The 19832-nt window shown below is 37.6% G+C and overlaps 3 protein-coding genes across 4 annotated transcripts; all 3 read left to right on the top strand.

The window, feature by feature from the left end:
* Window positions 1-92: 92 nt before the first annotated feature.
* dtd2 (D-aminoacyl-tRNA deacylase 2) lies at window positions 93-1152 on the top strand. Its single transcript, XM_043262132.1, has 4 exons — window positions 93-222; window positions 293-427; window positions 514-583; window positions 691-1152. The coding sequence occupies exons 2-4, from the start codon at window positions 314-316 to the stop codon at window positions 1011-1013; spliced, it is 507 nt and encodes a 168-aa protein (XP_043118067.1). The 5' UTR covers window positions 93-222; window positions 293-313; the 3' UTR covers window positions 1014-1152.
* A 763-nt stretch (window positions 1153-1915) lies between these two features.
* On the top strand, window positions 1916-8196 carry pomt2 (protein-O-mannosyltransferase 2). Of its 2 annotated transcripts, none has more exons than XM_043262166.1 (21): window positions 1916-2399; window positions 2470-2554; window positions 2631-2735; window positions 3173-3281; window positions 3366-3474; window positions 3563-3722; window positions 4089-4195; window positions 4300-4382; window positions 4474-4583; window positions 4850-4916; window positions 5020-5080; window positions 5169-5247; window positions 5443-5594; window positions 5683-5774; window positions 5859-5935; window positions 6056-6127; window positions 6436-6495; window positions 6571-6676; window positions 6756-6896; window positions 7485-7596; window positions 7763-8196. In XM_043262166.1, the coding sequence occupies exons 1-21, from the start codon at window positions 2128-2130 to the stop codon at window positions 7929-7931; spliced, it is 2328 nt and encodes a 775-aa protein (XP_043118101.1). In that variant the 5' UTR covers window positions 1916-2127; the 3' UTR covers window positions 7932-8196. The 2 variants fall into 2 exon arrangements, with proteins under 2 accessions (XP_043118101.1, XP_043118102.1); XM_043262167.1 differs by having other exon boundaries at window positions 1917-2399; window positions 7812-8196.
* Window positions 8197-8953: 757 nt separating this feature from the next.
* Window positions 8954-19221, top strand: lin52 (lin-52 DREAM MuvB core complex component). The gene is made up of 6 exons (XM_043262212.1): window positions 8954-8993; window positions 9537-9611; window positions 9814-9851; window positions 9945-10011; window positions 10157-10240; window positions 18858-19221. The coding sequence occupies exons 1-6, from the start codon at window positions 8975-8977 to the stop codon at window positions 18911-18913; spliced, it is 339 nt and encodes a 112-aa protein (XP_043118147.1). The 5' UTR covers window positions 8954-8974; the 3' UTR covers window positions 18914-19221.
* Window positions 19222-19832: the final 611 nt, after the last annotated feature.

Raw genomic sequence — 19832 nt, 5'->3', positions numbered from 1 at the left:
AGGTTTCAGACTAGGTCACGAGCACAACACACGACACCCGTTTCTACCTGTATTTAGTAGTTGGCTGTTTTTGAACAAATCATATCATGTTCCATGAATGCAGTGTGTGTGTGTTTTGAAACAAAAATATAGATGGCATGAGCTTTTTCGTAAGGTCGCAGCGCACCGTCGACTGTTGATGACGTACATTGTTTGATCCTCTCACGCGGAAGCGGAACCCAGGTAGTTCATTCAAAATAAACCGATATTGTTTATGTTTCCTCTGAATTGAATTGATCGCTGTCGTCGGCAGTTGAAGTGATATTTCGTAGAAATGTCTGAGGGAAGAGACAACGGCGTGAAAGCTCGAGTGATTCTCCAGCAGTGTCTGCACGCGCGACTACAGGTCAAACCTCCAGAGGCTGAGAGTGAGGCTCAATGGGTTGAGGTATTTAATTAATCATATTTGATTAAATAATTAATTCTAGTTTTTGTCCAGCTAACGACCTGTCTTATTTTGTTCTGATTGTTCAGATTAATAGGGGAATGGTTATCTACATCTGCTTTTTCAAAGGTGCAACTGAAGATGTAATCCCCAAAATGGGTATGCAGTCGCTCCTGTCTTATATTTGCAATAAAAGCATACGTGCATGCGTTAATTCTGAAATGCAATATACGCCGTGTTTAATTTACACGCGTTTTCCCACTCAGTGAACACACTGCTGAACATGAAGCTTTGTGAGACGGAGTCTGGAAAGTATACCTCAGTCCTTCAGCTACCAGCCAGCGTTCTCATAGTACCGCAAGCTACTCTTGGAGGAAAACCAAAAGGAAAAGGGATGCAATACCACGGCAACATTGGGAAGGATGAAGGCTTGAAGCTCTATGACAGCTTTGTGTCTCATTGTCAAAATGAACTCGCGGCCTGCAAGAATAGTGACACTGTTCCGGAGGTCAGACACGGAACGTATGGGAACAGACAAGTCCTGAAGCTGGATACAAATGGACCTTATACTCATCTAATGGAGTTTTGAGAATAATACCATTTTTGTTTGGAGATCAGTAATATATTGTTATATGAAGGACATTGATCTGTGAGCGTCATGCAGAAGCATGAAAATACTGCTAATACACATTTTTAGCTGCGTTCCTAATTAAAATATATAATGCATACGCATGGTGCCTGTGTCTATGTCTGTTTTATGTTATTTTGTGTTGTGGTTCTTTAGTTTTTCAGGTTAAGCTTAAGGTTATGTATCTATCTGTCATAATGTTAGTTGATTTGGCTGCTATTCAAATATAGTTCCACATGAAATCACAAGGTAATCCAAATTAGACCAGTCTACTTATATATAAGAAGTCATTATAGTAAAGAGGAAATAATGTTGCATAAACTAAATAATTGTCTTTGCACATACACACACACACTCACCCACATTAAGTTTGTTCTTTAAAAATAGACTTGCTACTTATTCTAATAGCAGAGTTAACTAATATTAAACTACAAAAAGAAAGAAAAATCCTATGACCCAGGACCACAAAAAAAATAAATAAGTTGCATGCAATAGCCAAAAATACACTATATGGGTCAAAATGACCGATTTTTCTTTTAGTCAAAAAATCAGGATAAAGTATCATGTTGCATGAAGATATTCAGTACATTTCCTACCCCAAATATATGAAAACACATTTTTATAGTAATATGCATTTCTAAGGACTTTATTTGGACAACCTTAAAGGCGTTTTTTGGTACCCTCAGATTCTAGATTTTGAAATAGGCCTAGTTATAGGTTATATACTTAGAGAATAGTTATATATTGTAAATGAAGCTTTCAGATGATGTATAAATCTCAATTTCGAAAACTGACCTTTTGATCTGATCTGAGGACGCCGCGTGTCCCTCTCCTGTCCAGCAGGGGGCAGCAAAGGGCAGGCATTTCCGACATCTCCCAAACCAACAATCTACAGCAGATCATAGACGTGCACGCTGCACAACAAACATGAGCTGGAAAGCGTTAGGGTCCTTGTTGTGATGAGCGTTTCTCACGCAGCGGTGTGTAAATCCCGCAAGGGTTGAAGGAACTGTCTTTATAGTGGATTCGCTAACCTTGCTTTGAAAATGCCTCATTGTCTTCGAGAAAGCTGCTAATGGACGGTGGACAGAAGGAGCATTGCACGCAAAGACAAGACGCGTCAGCTGCGAGACATCGAAAAGCATGTAAAACAAACGAGGAGGCTGAGTGCCTGTCCCGGTTTTCTAATGAGACTAACGGGGCGGATAAAGGGGTCCCCCGACGAGGAGGAGGACGCCTCAGCTCTCCCTCCAGAGATGACCGCTGGCCGGTTTATACTCTGCTTCTCGTGCTTGTGCTCTCCGTGTGCACGCGCTTTTACAAAATCACCGAGCCTCCGCATGTGTGGTGAGTATTAGTTGTGTGAAATCGTGATCGTATCAGTGCACGATGACCGAACGTTACGGTCCGTTTGCAGTTGGGATGAGACTCACTTCGGGAAAATGGGGAGCTATTACATTAACCGCACGTTCTTCTTTGATGTTCACCCGCCCCTTGGAAAGGTAAGGTTTCAGACCAACGCTGGCTGTAAGATCGTGTAAATGGTTCGGTCAGTTTTTGTCTCCGTTCGTCTCTCAGATGCTGATCGGCCTCGCTGGATACCTGACGGGCTACGATGGGACCTTTCCCTTCATCAAACCAGGGGACAAGTATGAGCACCACAACTACTGGGGGATGAGAGCGGTAAATCCCACTTCAGTTTGTGCATATCAAGTCATTTTATTTTTACATTAGCTTTTAATAAAATCAGAAATCAAATTATAATTTAAACATAGCCTTTGCTTATCAAGCTAGAAAACAGCTATTTTAAATGGCAATAATATTTTAAAACTCCTATTTCATACTGTAAGCCCGCTTTGGCACACTATGTATGGTTAAAAGCGCTATATAAATAAAGGTGACTTGATGTCAAAATTTAAATCAAAAACAAATGCGGCATAAAATATTTTTTTAAAACACATTTAAAAAAAAAATTATTTGTTTTTTTTCTTGGAGGTCAAAAGATTTTCTGATTATGTATAATACTGCTTTTATTTATTTTGTAATGTTAACAATTGGACTTTCCATGAAATTGCTTCTTAAAACGTGAGCTTTAATCCCTGTGATGAATTTGTGTTCAGTTCTGTGCGTCTCTCGGTTCCTGTCTTCCTCCTTTTGCCTTCCTCATTGTCCTGGAGCTGTCACGTTCTGCACCCGCGGCGCTCATCGCAGCCTCTCTGCTTATCTTTGGTGAGTGTGGAAGTGGCCTGTTTTCGCCGAGGACGTCACGATGGTGATCTAAAGTTCAACGATGTATTTTTTTCTTTACGACAGACACTGGCTGCATCACGCTGTCGCAGTATATTCTCCTGGACCCCATTCTGATGTTTTTTATCATGGGCTCTGTTCTCTGCATGGTCAGATTCAACACACAAAGACTCAGGTAGAGGTGTCTGAAGCGTCTCTCTTTGTGGCTGTACTGGTTGAGTTTATGTGCCTAATATAGAGCAAATTTTCTTTCTTGTCTTTAGGCCTTTTAGCTTTTCCTGGTGGTTCTGGCTGCTTCTGACAGGGGTCTGCCTCTCTGGCTCTCTGGGGGTTAAGTTTGTGGGGCTGTTTGTCATCCTCTTGGTGGGAACTAACACAGCTTTTGATCTGTGGAGGCTGCTTGGGGACCTTGGCTTGTCTTTGGTATGATTTAGAACGTGTTACTAGACAATTCTCAAATATTTACATTGGTCGGGAAGTTTAAGATCAGTAAGATTTTTAACAGTTTTTGAACAGTATTGTCTAACAAGGCTGCTTTTATTTGATCAAAAATACAGTACAGATACCGTATTGTAATGTTACTCGATGAGATATAACAGTTTTCTGTGAATGTATCCCTGTTATGTTATTACTCTATTCTTCAGTGTTAGAAGTCCTTCGGAAATCTTTCCAAATTGTTGATTTGCTCAAGAAGCTTTTCCTGTTATTATTAAAAATGTTGAAAGCAATTTAAAACCTTTAAGCTTTAGGGCATTTTGTGAATGAGAATATGTTCTTGTTATTTACCAGCTGGATTTTGGGAAGCATTTATTAGCTCGGGTTTTTGGGTTGATAATGCTCCCACTGTTCCTGTACACTACAATATTTGCTGTTCACTTCATTGTCTTAAACAGAAGGTACGTTTTGAGCTAATACTAATGTTCTATTCTATTATTAAAGCATTTTATTGGTCATTAATACAAAAAAGTAATGCTATGTCTTTGTTCTTTTTGATACACAGCGGTCCTGGGGATGGTTTCTTCAGCTCTGCTTTTCAGTCTCGCTTAATTGGAAACAATCTGCACAACGCCTCCATGCCAGAGTGTAAGAACAACGCGAGCTCAGTTTTTTGCCATTTTTCTTTTTACTTAAAAAAAAAAAAAGCACTGAATGTTGTACACCTCCCTCCACACAGATCTGGCATACGGCTCTGTCATAACTGTGAAGAATCTGCGAATAGCAGGAGGGTATCTGCACTCTCACTGGCACCTTTACCCAGAAGGAGTTGGAGCTCACCAGCAGCAGGTCAGTCCACCATCGTTTACTCTTAACAGACGCTGTCTGAAAGATTTCAAGACGAAAAACTGACCTGAAATTCTTTTTTTGGTTCAAAATATTCCAATAGCATTAGCGTTAAAATGTTTGAAGTAATTACAGTAAAAAAATGATTAAACCTATGAACGCTTGATATGTACACATTTGATTTCACATTTAGAATTTAGCACGTATTCTTTTAGGTGATGCAATTCAATATTCCTGTGTAAATTTGTTCTGCATCTTTCCTCATGTAGGTTACAGCCTATTTGCACAAAGATTATAACAACCTGTGGTTGGTCAAGAGACCTGACGACTCTGAGGGTGAGTTCTTGCACGTGCATTATATTGCATATATTGCATTATGTTGCATTATATTTCTAGATACACGCTTCACAAGAATCAATAACTCCTGTTGTCTGCTAAGATCTCACAGGGTTGCCAGAACTGGTTCGACATGGTGACATCATTAGATTGGAGCACAAAGAGTATGTATAAGGTCTTTGGGAAAGTAACTTATTATGGCCTAAAAGAACAATGTGAACGTTTAGTTAACGCCTGATTTTCTTTTATCAGAACTACAAGAAATCTTCACAGTCATTTCCATGAAGCTCCACTGACCAAAAAACACCTGCAGGTCACAGGTTACGGCATTGTGAGTACGGCATTTTTACCAATCATGTACTGTAATGTTTGGCACTATTAAAGAAACCATGTTCAGTTATGAGTTGATTAGATGGGTTAGTGCTCCATCGGCTTATTTTCTGATTGCATCATGCGCGTTAACATTTACATTAGTTCCAGCGGAGTAACATTACAAACTTTAAACGATAATGGCTTTTTATTTCAGAACGGAAGCGGAGACATGAATGACTTGTGGCAGGTGGAGGTGTGTGGAGGGAAGAAAGGAGATCCGGTGAAGGTGCTGCGTAGTAAAGTGCGTTTTCTCCATCGCTCTACAGGCTGCGTGCTTTGCTCCTCTGGAAAGACCCTTCCCAAGTGGTGAGAGCATTCATTCAGCAGAAACCTTAGATCTGGTCTGTAGTGCATAGCAGAAGACCAGTTTAAACTGGATTTGACACTTTTACAGGGGATGGGAGCAAGTGGAGGTCACGTGTAGCCCATATGTCAAAGAGACCCCCAACACCCAGTGGAACATTGAGGATCACATCAACCCTAAATGTATGTTCTAACTAATAGACGGAAATGTGCCTTTAGATGGATTTTACTTAACTCTTCATGCAATATTTTGTTTTATGTCTACAGTGCCTAACATCAGTCTTTCAGTGCTCAAACCAACTTTCCTGGAGATCCTCTGGGAGTCTCATATTGTGATGATCAGGGTAAGATAAGATTACCCTAAAAAGGAAAATCTACCTTTTAAAATGTTGCTTATGCGTCGGATTGGTTCATGTATTAAAATGAAAGGTTTAGGTTTAGTGAAACTCTTGTTTTTTGTTTAGGGAAACAGTGGTTTAAAGCCTAAAGACAACGAGATGAACTCTAAACCCTGGCACTGGCCCATCAACTATCAGGTAGAGAAGACCGGTTCAAAGCACTGCTTACACTGATATTATTACTATTTAATTATAAAAAATATTTATTTTAGCTTTACTTTTGAGCGTTACTTATATTTAGTTTTTGTTTTAGTATAACTATGATTTAAATATGCTTTTATTTAAAGTATTTTTTGTTCACTAGTTGCCAAAACAGCATTTCTAAATTGAAATAAATCAAATATTTTTCATTCGCTTCTGTAAAAGTTTAACACCCAACAAACTAGCAACTATTTTAAAGACCCACATCTGTTGGAGAACTCATTATAATTCATTATTCATAATAGGGTTTGAGGTTTTCTGGAGTGAATGAGACAGAGTACCGCGTTTATCTTCTCGGGAACCCTGTAAGTCTATCTGCCTCTCTTTCTCGCTTAAGATCATTTGTCATATCATTAGTAAAGCTTACATTTAATCCTCAGGTCATCTGGTGGCTGAATCTCTTGAGTCTGGCTCTGTTTGTTTTAATGCTGACGGTGGCATCTTTAGCCACACAGAGAGGAGTGAAGATGGAGGGAACGAGGAAAGGTAAGCAGCAGTACATATTGTCCATTACTTAAAAAGAGCCAATCAGAACGAGTATAAAACATCGGATGCTGTCTTTCAGTGCACTGTCACATTCTCATGGAGGGTGGCGGGATGCTGCTTTTGGGTTGGCTATTACACTACCTCCCGTTCTACATCATGGGTCGCATACTCTACTACCACCATTACTTTCCTGCCATGTTGTTCAGCAGTATGCTCACAGGTACGACGACAAACCAGATAACCGAGGGGAATGCACTGATGCATTTGCTGAAAGTCTGGTTACCCTCAGGCTGTCCAAAATTACATCATTTGCTCACCAGTGGATTCTCTCCAGTGAACTGGTGCTGTCAGAATGAGTCCAAACAGCTGATAAAAATATTTGTTTAGAGCGGTTTTGGAATGTTTTCACTTGTTTGGTCTGTGCGTGTTTCTCTCCTGATATAGACAAGCCGTTGTTTTCAGTACAATAGATAAGCAGTGTTTTGGATAGAGGACTTGTATGTTCGCTAGAAGCAATGGTTTGAAGTTAAAAATAGCCTAATGAATTTGTTTCTTATAAATGTATCTTTTTTTCTTCAGAAGACATTAAAGGATATATTGAAAATGTGGATTATTGTGATGTTTTATCAGTTATTTGGATGACGGCACCCAAAGGATCCATTTGTGAGCAAGTGATGCAGTGCTACATTTCTCTAAATCTGTTCAGATTTAAAATACAAAAAAAAAACATAATTTTACAGCATTAATTAGAATTTTTAGACAAAAATGTTATCTCAATAAACACATTTAATGACCTTCTTTATTTAAGGTATTACTCTGGACATCTTCCTCCAGAATTTACATCTTCTCTTTAGTTCGTCCAGATCCCATCATCTTATGAGGGGAGGTCAATTTCTACTGTTTCTAGTGTTCATCTACAGGTAAGGCCCTAATATTGAACTGTAGTTATTGTTGGGCTAACATCACTTTTATGCTTTCATTATTTTTACGTTTGCTGTTGTAAATTAATCAAGTTTTCAAAATCATCATTTTATCTAATGCAAAATTGTGCATTTTGTACAAATGTTCAATGTGTTATATTTTTAGGCCACAATTTCCAATATTGATCTTGCACCTGACTTTTTACATGTTCCAGCTTTTATCTCTTCCACCCTCTCTCCTATGGTATGAGGGGGCCCCTGGCTCAAGACCCTGCCTCGTCCATGGCTGGCCTCAGGTGGATGGAATCATGGGAATTTTAGACCTTTTTAGATAGTTTTGAAGTGTCCAAGACATTATGAAATCTCTTTAACCATTTCAGTTATTACATGTTGACTGGCTCATTTCATTGTGGAAGTACAGCCTTTACTCTGCTGTTAGGATGTTAAACCTTTTTAAAATATTTTATTTGACAATTACGGATTTTACACTAAAGCTTGATGTTGTTTAACTGCTGTAGTCGGACTGATTTAAACTGACATGTAATAAAGTGCCTTTCAGATTTCAAGAATCTAATTATGTATAAAATATTCACTCCTTCATTTGAGTTTTGTACATTTCATTTATTGCATATTTTTCTCCTCAGAAAAAAATTAATTGGTATATTCATACAATCGCACGTTTTGATGTATCGCAATATTATGTTTCTCAGCTACATAAGTTGTGATTTTGATCAATTTATTTGCCACTGAATTATCATTTTGCATAATTTTTTGCAAGGTAATTAGCTGTGTCTCTTTGTAATTGTGTTCCTGGAAGCCTTAAATTGCCTTGAATGCAGATTAATGGCTTACACTGCAAAACATGTATTTGGACTTTATCTGTGTTTGCCTGACAGCAGCACATTTTCTAAGTCCTTTACTAAAAATACTTTTCGTAAACCACCATCATGCTATGAAGAAAATAGTGTTATTTTTGATAGACTGTATATTTCTAACCCACTTTAGTGTTGCGTCACTTTAGTTAACGTTTTCTTGCTAAACTAACGTGCTCACAGGTTTTATAATCTCCTCTTATTTATAGTGAATTTGTTTTAGCCATTATCTTCGGGCAACTTAACTTTATTATGACCAGCTTTGCAATGTCTGGTCCCTTTTTTTGACCTTTTCTGAATATGTCATCAGATTTAATGTAATGTTAAATATAAATTTATAAATAAATATAAATTGTTTTTTTAATTAACGTTGGAAAAAATAATGTTACTTCTCAATGCAGCTGAAAGTCTCGTGTTAATGTTGCGACATCGCGAAGGGGGCGGGGCTACAGGCACCCACGACCTTCAGCCATTGGCTGCGTCGAATCACGTGTGTTGTTGTCAAGATGGCGTCTCCGAATGGAGGTAAATTTTAATTCCTCTTTTCTCTGGTCGCATTAGTTGTTATTGTACTAGTGTAACTGACCGGTTAAACGTTATAAACTGTTATGCCGGTCAACATATCCTCTTAAAGAATTGATGAATTCAGTTTCAAAAAAGGCTTTCCCCTCGGAATAGCGTCATAAAATTGTTTGGTGTCAGTCATTAGCAAGCTACGTGTCAAGCGACATCGTTTACTATATTAAATATTATACGAATTTGTTGAAGCGACGGTTGTGCGGAAAAAGAGTGCTTTTTGTATACTGCCTCTATTTTTAGTATGTATTTGTTTATTTTAAGAGGCGTTGTTACCCACTGCAGCTAGCTCAGCTGGTTCACAACAATACAAACAGCTGAGTAAACACAACATAACCTCCCCCTGTAATGTGACTTTTCCTAACATTACATGCAAGCGTAATATTCTGCAAAACAAGAGGATTATTTCTCCGAAGGTTAAAGCATTTTAACTTAAACCAGTGTCCGAACCGGCGTTGTAATAAAGGCATATGTCATTTCTTTATTTATTAGGTGAGGACTTTGAATCCTCTCTACTAAGTTTTGAAAAACTTGACCGAGCTTCTCCTGACCTGTGGCCGGAGCAGTGTAAGTTTTTGTCTAATAATTTTTGATTTGAACCAATTGTATATTATAAGATGCAACATTCACATATGTTTCCAAATATGACCCTAAGGCTTAATAACAAACAAACATATTGAAATTTTTTTTTTTTGCCCATATATATTTTTTTTTATATTGTATCCTTGAATGTTGTTTTGAAAGTTCGGTGTACTTATTTTTTTAACAGTACCGGGTGTCTCTGAATTTGCTGCGTCCTTCAAAAATGTGAGCCAAGAATTATAATTATGAATTAAAATGAATTATTTTGGGGAATTTTGTTTTCAGACATACAATTGAGACTTCTGTTTGTTGTTGCAGCCTATCACAAATTCTCCACCCAAGTGGATGGCTGAACTGGAGTCAGAAGATATTGAAATGTTGAAAGGTCTGTTGCTTCTTGCATAAAACCAAAATAAGTAAAATCAAGCTTCTACTATATTTTTAGCATTTTTATGTTATGGACATTTTTTGACGTTGGCATTGGCACTAGAAATATTAATCTTCTTATGTTTTTTGTTGTTTTAAATTAGAATTAGGAAGTTTGACCACAGCTAATCTGATGGAGAAGGTAAAGGGACTGCAGAATCTGGCTTATCAATTGGGTTTGGAAGAATGTGAGTAATTTTAGTTTTTTTTTTAAACAATTATTTAATGTGTGCACCAAGTGGCTTGTAGTAGGGTTTGTAAAGCCACCACTAGATGGCGATGTTAGCAAATAAACACTTTAATGAACACAAGAGCTGCTGTTAACCGTTTTCTCCTGCTGTTAGCTTTATGATAGAGGTTCTTTAAACATATACGTTATAAGTGATCTAGCACCTAAATCCATCTGAAACATACCTGAAAACTGACTCCATTATTCATATATACATATTTTTATCTATTTATTTTGGTTGGTAAGACTTAAATAAATCCCCACTCTATATTTAAACAGAACTGGCTTGTTGCCCGGTAGCTCTGAAATGTTATATTGCAGAATTGCTAGATGTAGTATTAATCCATACTGTCAGGATTACAGAAAAGATAAGTGTTTCCAAGACTTTCTAGATGAAAATGGGCATCAAATATTCAAATGTTGTGCAATTTGTAAAGTGAGTAATGAGTAACACTGTTTTTAAATATATTACATTTCTTATGACCTTTTGACCTTTTCATGGCATGCTCAAAATAATCCCTCAGCAACCTTCCTTTCAAAGAGACACCAGGGTAAATCTAGCAAAATCTCACACTATATTAATATTGATAATAATATTGAATGTATCATATTATTTTGAACAACTTCAAACATCTATAAATTAAATGTCTTACTGACCTGAAATATTCTTCCGTAACTCTACCGTATTTGAGACATCTCATGTTTACATGTTCACCATTTAATATCGAAAACATATGAATTTCTGTGCCAACTCTCTGTGGTAAATGTGCTATTTTTAGGTATATATTCCGTGCTGCTTGTGCTATGTAAAAATATCATTTTTACAAATAGAAAGGCCTGAGTCTGTTCTGCCTGCATTTAATATCTTTGACTTTGCACTCAGTAGGCTTTCTGCTAGCAGTGTAATAAGTCAACCTAGATGTCTCCACCCTCCTGTTATTTTGTCCTCTGCTTGCTCATGATGTAGGAATGCAACATGCTCCAAGACATTTATTCATTTTAACAGGAGTAAGAAAATTAATTTAAAATGCTGAAAGCAAGTCCTATCCATCTAATATATAACCTGTGCACCAGAAAACTGTGATTTAGTATGAGTTTGATTTCATATTTGTTTCTTCTATATCTTTGGGTAAACCCACCCACTGGTTACCTCGGTCCTGGTCAGACGTGGGGCTGTAAATGTGGAAAATATACTGGTGAAGTGATGAGAGTTCGCCTTGTGAACTCACTGCTGATTTGTAAAATCTCCATCAAGAGGGCATGATTAAAGTAGGCTCATTCAACCAAGATTATGCCAAAGATAATTTGTCACAGCTTTATGCCATTGAGCGAAATAATAGTCAGAAATAGTCAGCTGCATGAGCTCCACAAGTGTTGCTTAAAACCAAACGATCATGTTCTGAAGCATAATATGAGAAGGATCCAAAGAGAGAAACAAGAACCTCTGACCATCAGTTCGTGTTCATGTGATCAATGTAGTTAGTAGGAGTAGCAATTGGTTATTTACTTTTTATTTTGTGTCATATTCATTTAATTTGTTCATTGAAGTTTTTTTTTCTGGAATAAAGAAGGGAATACTTCCGTTTGGGATGATTTAAGTTGATCAAAAATGTGACCGTAAATACAATTTTAAAATAATTGCATTTAAATTTCTTTTTTACTCAATAAAAGTAGCATAGTTTCCAGTGAAACTCTGTTTCTTAGGTACAAGATTGCCGTATAAGAATGATTTCTGAAGGATCATGTGTCACTCAATACTGGAGTAATAATGCTGAGAATTCAGCTTTGCATCAATAAAATAAATGACATTTTAAAATGTAATCAAATTGACATTTTAAATTGCAGTAAGTGTTTCACAATATTACTGCTTTTAACACATTTTAATTAAACAAATGCAACCTTTCTGAGCATAAGAGCCTTTATTACTAAAAAAACATACGTAACTGTAGTGTACATCCTAATCTTACAGTGTCTTTAAGGTTTAAATGCTAAAATCTCAGATTCGCTATCTCAGGCTTTTAGACTGTCGTTACACATTTTCAGATAATTTAAAGATGTGTAAGGCGAACATAGAGGAACTTGGCTAGTTGTGCAACGCTCTGCGCTTACATCAATTCATTATATTACAGAATTACATTACGCATCATCTGTAAATTCGATATTTCAATAAGTTAAAGCGTAGTGTTATGTAAAGCCTCTGCACTGAGGAGACAGATATGAAATTACGATTATCATTCGGCTCAGAGCAGCATTTAATGCAGCGCCCTTTAATGTGGTGTGGTTTAATTTTCTTCCTTCTCCTAGCTGTCAGGAGAAGCCTTGTAAATCTGAGCTACTTTTTCATCATGTTTCTTTCTCTCTTCAGCGCCTTTAAACGAGCTGACGAGAGGTAGTGTTAGGAGACGGGAGGGTGAGGAGGAGGAAAAAGATTTACTGCACCTTTGGCAACGACGGCCATTAAAGTCCTGATCTGGTTAATGGGGATAATGCAATCAGGCAGTGAAAACTCACCCCAAAGGCAAGGTTATCAGCCACACATTTGTTTTAGATATTTATTTCGACCTTCGCCTCGGGCGCATGCAGATGCCGAGTTTTTAGATGCATTAGCCGCATATGTTTGGGATGGAAAAATATGATCAGCAGCAGCATAAATTAAGCTTTGATTAATCGCGTACTCGTGTTAAGCTTAAAATGTCTAAATAACAGTATATTAAGCATCTTAATGGCTTGATTTTGAGTGGATCAGCACATTTTCATGTGGGACCGCTACGTGTGGGTTGCGACCGGAGGCAGATAAGGATATCATGTGCATGTGTGTGTATTTATTTGTGTGCGTGAGCATGACATGTGCCACACCAGTCTCCTTGGGGACGTCTACCCCTCCTCTTCTAGCTGAGTGACGCTGATCAGGGTCGTTGTGGGAGGGCCTGACGCGTGCCTACCCCTCCAGCCCCCCACCAGTACCCATCTGCTGCGGGCCGTGATGAATGCTGCTGTCGGGGGGCTGCTGAGCATGGTCATCAGGCCCCTCCGCTCCCACAGGACCAGACACTACACTGATAAGTACTGTTATTGAAGGTAATTGAATGGAGAGTGCTCCTCTGGGACAGCCAGGCCTCAAGCGATGCTGATGATATCTCCGATTCCACTGCAGCGGCTTGCACAGATGATGTAACACACACTTGTTTTTACGAGTAATCGTGGGGGTGTTTTTTTTAAACGGGGCGTCAAACAATCTGGAGACATCTTGTGCATCTAACAAGATTTCTAATGTAGATTTTTTTTTTGGTGTTCAGAAGAACAATAAGCAGCGGGAAAATAGGAACGGATTGCATTTATTAATAGAGAATCGGTTTCAAAACTCCGTAACCCTGAGCATTAAACGTGAATAATATCTCAAATCGTGCAGCTTGTTCAGAAGAGGTGTGCTATTGCTTTTCAGATTTAGCTATGTACCCTTCAAAGATCTTTGCAATTATCATGCTGGAAAATTTGGTACAGTAAAGTAGCACTTACATAAATCCAGTGGGTCTGATGTTTCCCTGGACAGATACCTTGATTGCTTGTTTATTACATATGATACGATAGGAGCATGTATGGCTCAAAGACCAATGAGAGTGTCCGCGATAGGGAAATATAAAGAGTCTTATAAAAATCGAATGCAGTACATAAAGTAGAATAATTTTTTAATTATATTGTTTGTATTTATGGTGATTTCATGAGGTTTTCAAGAAATGTTATTGAAGAAATGTAATGTAGTGTAACTTAAGAAAAATGTTTTGAGTATTGAGGAATATTAATTTATTTTGCATGTCTTTATACTTTATATGCATGTGAACGTGCATATCTTAGTCATCTTTTATAAATGCATTATGTAGTGTTATAAAACTGTTGTGTGTGTGTATAAATATATATATAATGCTGAGTTGAACCACATGGCATTTTACAACCTGCTCTAGCCTTGCCATGTCATAAAAACGCTGTATTAACTAATATTTTATCTGACCTTGACGTGCAGACATGGAGGTCATGACTCTGTTATTTAATTTCCCTTTTTTCACCATTTTGTTCATGTATACTTTCTTTGACAGGCTAAAATTAAATGTAACTGTAAATATTTTTAAGTTTTAGAAGTTAAAAAGCTTTAATAAAATATTTTACCTAAAAATAACACGAAAGGTTATGCCAAAATATTTTAATATTTCATTTTTAAAAGAAGCTCAGTCTTTTAATCCTATTTGCTGCATTAAAATTACTTTCGAACAAATGAATAGATTTTCACAAAAACTGGGTGTGATTTCACTGACCCATACATGCCGCTTCATATAGGAGGAGAACTGGCACAGATGCGCCATGCTAAAAGTTAAAGATTCACGAAAGTTAAAGATTCACAGTCAGGAACATCCAAGAATCTCCTGCTGTTCAATCTGTTCTTGCACCCAGTATGAAGGTCACACCCGTCCAGCACTAATGGCCCCAATGTTCACTACCTCCTCCCCTAGATCAATCTCTTCTCTATTAAGCGGAGTGTGTCGCTGAATATGATTGCAGTGATGCTACCCTACCGTAGTAATGTGCTTCCATCAATCCATCAGAGACACCCGACCGCAGGGGCAAGCAGTTATGAAGTGCTGCTAGATGACAGGCTGAGCTGGGGGAAAGCTCTCCTCGACTTTACTCTCCTCTGTCTTCCTGTCCTCTCATCTTCCCCTCCCCTCACACACTACTTCTGCTGCTTTATGGCTATTGCACTGCCCCACCAGAATAGGGAATGTTTGTGAAATCACGTTTATATATATGCTTAATTTGCCTTTGTTTTGACCCTGACTTGCTAAGACAACGTTCAGACCTTTGACCGCACAGATACATCCGAGCTGGGTCCAGATTTGGAGCAGCGCAGCGGGAGATTGGAGGGAATTCATGTAACTCGCTCTCTCTTCTTCGTCCTAGCCACCACCTCTATCAACAGATCGGAAATGACACCTTATTTCCATAAATACATTAGGAATTCATTGGATTTTCTTTCCTAGCTAATCATAGCGCCTGTGTGAAAGCTTTTAGGCTTTTTAATGAATGAATTTTGACTGATTGCCTATTAATAAGGACACCTCTTGAACAGGGATAGGCTGTGGCAGGGCTGGCTGGCGTTGGTGAGCGCGTGTGTGTAATGATTGGTGGTGTCAAGTGGTTGGAGGGAGGGGTAAGAAGAGGAGAGCTCTCGGCTGGGACATTAAGAGGAAGCAGTGGCTCCCTTGGGAAATCACTCACCATGTCTGCATCTTAAATATCTCTGTGAAGTATCAATAAGTAGGTAATTGAATTTTGAACACAAACATGAGCATCAGGTGTATGTGTTCCAACGCAGGGACGAAAGGGTGGGTTTGTGTGTGAGCGTGTGTCTGTCCTCCCCCGTCCCATGAGGTTTCGGCAGCGAGAATGGATGTTAAATCTATTAAATAAAGATTACTCCCCGTAATAGCCAAGTGGCAGTTTCAGATGCGCAACAGGGGCACGATTAGTGTGCTTGACTTCTAATGAAAGTGAATTGGGGCAGTCAGGTTTCGGAGAGAATTCAGTTTAAGGTCCAGGGATTCATTTTCTCTTTGGGCTTAAAAACAAGCCATCTTGTCTCTAGATGTGCTTTAATGGCCTCTAAAACATGCTTACATCTCCCAAGATAAAAGAGCATTCATTACCGTTAAACCACATTGATTTCGAAACAGAAAAGTTTAATGATAGCACATAATTGATTGTATTTAATTCAATGTGTTACTTGCAAACCTATGCGTTTATTATTTAATATACATGCATGAGCTGTGTGTGCGTGCACATATGTATGTATGTGTGCAGGCATGTGTGTTTATACATTATATATATATATATATATATATATATATATATATATATATATATATATATATATATATATATATATATATATATATACACACATATGTATATATGTGTTAGTTAAAAAATATTATAGCTGTGATTTACCAATCCATAATTAATTAATTAATTAATTAATTAATCAACTTATCTTATTCATATGTTAATACTGCAAAAAATATATTATTGCGTTAAATTATATAAGTGTTTTCAGTGTTGTTTATGTTCATGTGAAAATATGGCATGCGGTTGCTTCAGACAATGTTATAAACATCATTCAGTGTAAGTCGTGACAATCGTAATTGATAATCGCAATTACAATATTATGGGAATAATCAACAATTATCATTTTTGTCATAATCGTGCAGCCCCATATATGTGTGTGTGTTGTATATTAATATAATTAAGTAGCTGTAAAGTGTATTACATATTATAGGCCTACTATTATTATATTACAGTATATATCTTTTAATGTACAATTTTACATACAGATACATGTATATTTATCATTTAATAAAAATGTTAATTATGTCAAATATTAATGAGTGTACATATAAAATCAAGAACATAATATGGCCTCTGGAATCCATAATATGCCATTTAGTATGGATGTCACCAGCAACAAGCTGCTGATTAACTAAGTACAGAATTAGTAATTGACCTTTCTAATCAACTAAACAAATCTCTAACTCCTGCTAATCAGTATTGATCTGCCTCGTCCGGTGACAGCACCAGCTTTGTGCGTGTGTGTGTAAATGCTCATACTTGTCTCTCTCTCTCTCTCTCTTTCTCTGTGCGTGTGTGTGTTTGAGTGAGGCTAGCTGGCAGGACCCTCTACACTCCCCTTTTTTAATCTAACTCACTCAATGCAAATCATTTCCCTTCTGCTCTGACGGGAATTGAGGATAAATGGAAATCTAATTAATGAGTGGATCAGAGGGGTGCACTCTGGTGAAGGGGTCTCATGGGAGAATGCTTAGCCAGACAGACTCCTGTATTGTTTTGGACAGAAAATGTGAGGGAGATTGGGAGAGGGGTAGTAAGAGTTAGAGTGGGGTTGTTAGTTCATCTATGACGAAGCTCTTTCCCCCCTGCTTGTGGACCCCTCCAGAAACCAGTGGCCCATTTAACAAAGCGTTAGCCGCCCTATCATTGACATTAAACCTGGGATTAAGACACACATTTACTTATGGAAAGCACTTAAGGCACTAATCTCTCACATTGAGACTGCAGAGTGAATGCTTAATGACTGTATTATCTTATAATGCCTTTCGTTACTTAAGTGTTTCACTTATAATGGTGATCTGTTGTATTAACACACTAAAGATTAGGATGCATTTCAGCCTACACTGGCTTTCTCAGGGAGCTGATAGTCAGGAGTCGAGTGTTCACGTGCCTACTGTTTGAACCAATGCCACAGAAAATAGAAATAATCTGATTAAAAAAACTGATTCATTGCTGGGAATTTTCCCCAATTTTTCATATTATTGGGGTATTTTGAACTTTAATGTACAAAGCGTTTTAAAGTATTACATTATTACTTTTCTTTGGGCTAGTTCTTGTTAGTTTAGCTTGATTTAAAGCATTGTTATGAGACACCATATTACATTCAAAGTGTGTGTGGTGAATATAAAGTCGATTAAAAGAATATTAAAATATTGTCTATATTAAAATAGATTAATATAAATTAGAATAAAATAAAATTTTAAATGTACTTATACATTTGAAATATATAATTATTTAAAATATCTTTTCTATTGTAGGCTCAGTATGGTTTTGTTTTGGTTTTGTTTATTAAAAAAGAAACATGCTTTTAGAAATGAAGCTTACACTAAATTGAATTAAAAAATGACAGTAAAGGCATTTACAAAAGACTTTTGAAATCAAAAGCAAATCCTATTCTTGTGAATTGTCTATGGATGAAACAAAACAATCCTCAAACATGTATCATGGTTTCCATAAACATATGGATCAACTGTTTTCAACACTTTAAAAAATGAAACACATGAAAAACAATTCTTGTAGGATCATATGACACTGAAGACTAGAGTAATAGCTGCTGAAATTTCAGCTTTGCAATCACAGGAGTAAATTACTTTTGAAAATGCTATTTAAAAGAACTATTTTCAATAATAATCAGTATTATTGCTTTTACTGTGTTTTTGATCGGTTAAATTTAGCCTTGGAGAACATTTTTTTAAATATAAAATCTTTTCAAGCCCATTCCAATTTTTGTTCAGGTGATATGAACCTCATTAAAGAGTCTGAATGTAGGTAGCATCATGTTTAATCCAGTGATAGACAGCTGAAGGTGAATGCACGGACACCTGCTCCGGTCATTAAGATGCCACACAGGGCAGCTCATCTAAATTACAGTCGGCCACATGATTTCATTAGCTGCTGCCCAACACCATGGCGTACCCTGTCCCTCACACCCATCATTCCCCGTCTGAAAAACACACCCAGCAGCTCATCACTGCCTGTGGAGGGGTCGTAGCAGAGCGTCCTGTAGGTTATGTAGACTGAGTTTCGGAAATGAAGATGAAAAAATGAGTTCATTAGAACAACTTTAATGATGTGCATTATATTTGCTCCCTGATTAAAATATACCATGCAAAGTTACTTCATCTATGTGTGATTAGGTTTGGAGACTTTAATATTACAATAACCTATTTTTGCTTTTCCAGCTCGAGAGATGACAAGAGGGAAATTCCTGAACATCTTGGAGAGACCCAAAAAGTGAAGACCCAGATGGTGATGGTTGACCTGTGGGGTCATCTGCCAGTTGATCGTGAGCTTATGAGGCAGAAAACAGCATGATAGCTAAACGCTTTCACTAATATTCGAACGATTTGGGGTCAAAACATCATAACACCACATCATTTTTGTATATACTTTTAATTTCTTTAAACGGCAGGTGCTGAGTAGAAAGGGTAGGACAGTAGTGTGCTTTTCGATAAATGTTCATAAATGTATTTATTTTTCACTCTACAGTTTAATACAGCTTCAATTGTTTTAATAAAAATTCAGTGTTGTTTAAATAAAATACAATTGGTTGTGCTGTGCTCTTGCCTACATGCCCCTCCTAGATTTATTTATTTTTTGTTATTGTTTGTTTTCAGCATTTTAAAGACGCTTTTGGCATCAGCTAGTGTAGTTTTGCTTCCTCTCGGCCATCCAGCGACGTTTCCTAAAAGTAGCTTTCATGAAACAATGAGGGAGTTCATGAAGTAGCATTCAAACTTTTAATTAGGGCAATAACTTCATGCCTGTGCCACTCCATCGACTGCTCCATTAACATCCCTCTTTTGCTCCGGACATGTAAAGGCTTTGACATGAGAGTGCTTCCACACCAGTGCAAGGCCATTTTTGCCATTTAATGGGAATTGGAAGTTTTGAAGGCCCCCAGCACAAAACATTGCGTAAAAATAATATTGCTCATTGTCATCCCTGTTAACAAGAGTTGACATAATTACTAGGGCCATTTCTTCTCTAATTAGCACACTTCCAGGGACATTGGCGCAAACGGTCCGGGAGAAAAGGGAATCAGACAGGCATGCTGAATGGCAAACAAAGAACGCTCTGGCGAGCGTAATTAGGTGAGACATTGGCCAGGACTGTTCTCGGCTGGAGATGTCGTAGAGGCTTCGGCTGCGGTTGGC

The sequence above is a fragment of the Puntigrus tetrazona genome, chromosome 17 (assembly GCF_018831695.1).
Source record: "Puntigrus tetrazona isolate hp1 chromosome 17, ASM1883169v1, whole genome shotgun sequence".
Lineage (NCBI taxonomy): Eukaryota > Metazoa > Chordata > Actinopteri > Cypriniformes > Cyprinidae > Puntigrus > Puntigrus tetrazona.
The sequence above is the reverse complement of the archived record's forward strand: the minus strand, read 5'-3'. Positions and strand labels throughout refer to the sequence as shown.

Bases quoted from the DNA above. Each gene is read 5' to 3' on its own strand.
- dtd2 (XM_043262132.1), top strand. From the start codon at position 314: ATGTCTGAGGGAAGAGACAACGGCGTGAAAGCTCGAGTGATTCTCCAG. The intron at 428-513 runs GTATTTAATTAA...CTGATTGTTCAG, and splicing joins GTGAGGCTCAATGGGTTGAG to ATTAATAGGGGAATGGTTAT. The intron at 584-690 runs GTATGCAGTCGC...TTTCCCACTCAG, and splicing joins AGATGTAATCCCCAAAATGG to TGAACACACTGCTGAACATG.
- pomt2 (XM_043262166.1), top strand. From the start codon at position 2,128: ATGGACGGTGGACAGAAGGAGCATTGCACGCAAAGACAAGACGCGTCA. The intron at 5,936-6,055 runs GTAAGATAAGAT...TTTTTTGTTTAG, and splicing joins CTCATATTGTGATGATCAGG to GGAAACAGTGGTTTAAAGCC. The intron at 6,128-6,435 runs GTAGAGAAGACC...TATTCATAATAG, and splicing joins ACTGGCCCATCAACTATCAG to GGTTTGAGGTTTTCTGGAGT.
- lin52 (XM_043262212.1), top strand. The intron at 9,612-9,813 runs GTAAGTTTTTGT...TTTTTTTAACAG, and splicing joins TGACCTGTGGCCGGAGCAGT to TACCGGGTGTCTCTGAATTT. The intron at 10,012-10,156 runs GTCTGTTGCTTC...GTTTTAAATTAG, and splicing joins AGATATTGAAATGTTGAAAG to AATTAGGAAGTTTGACCACA.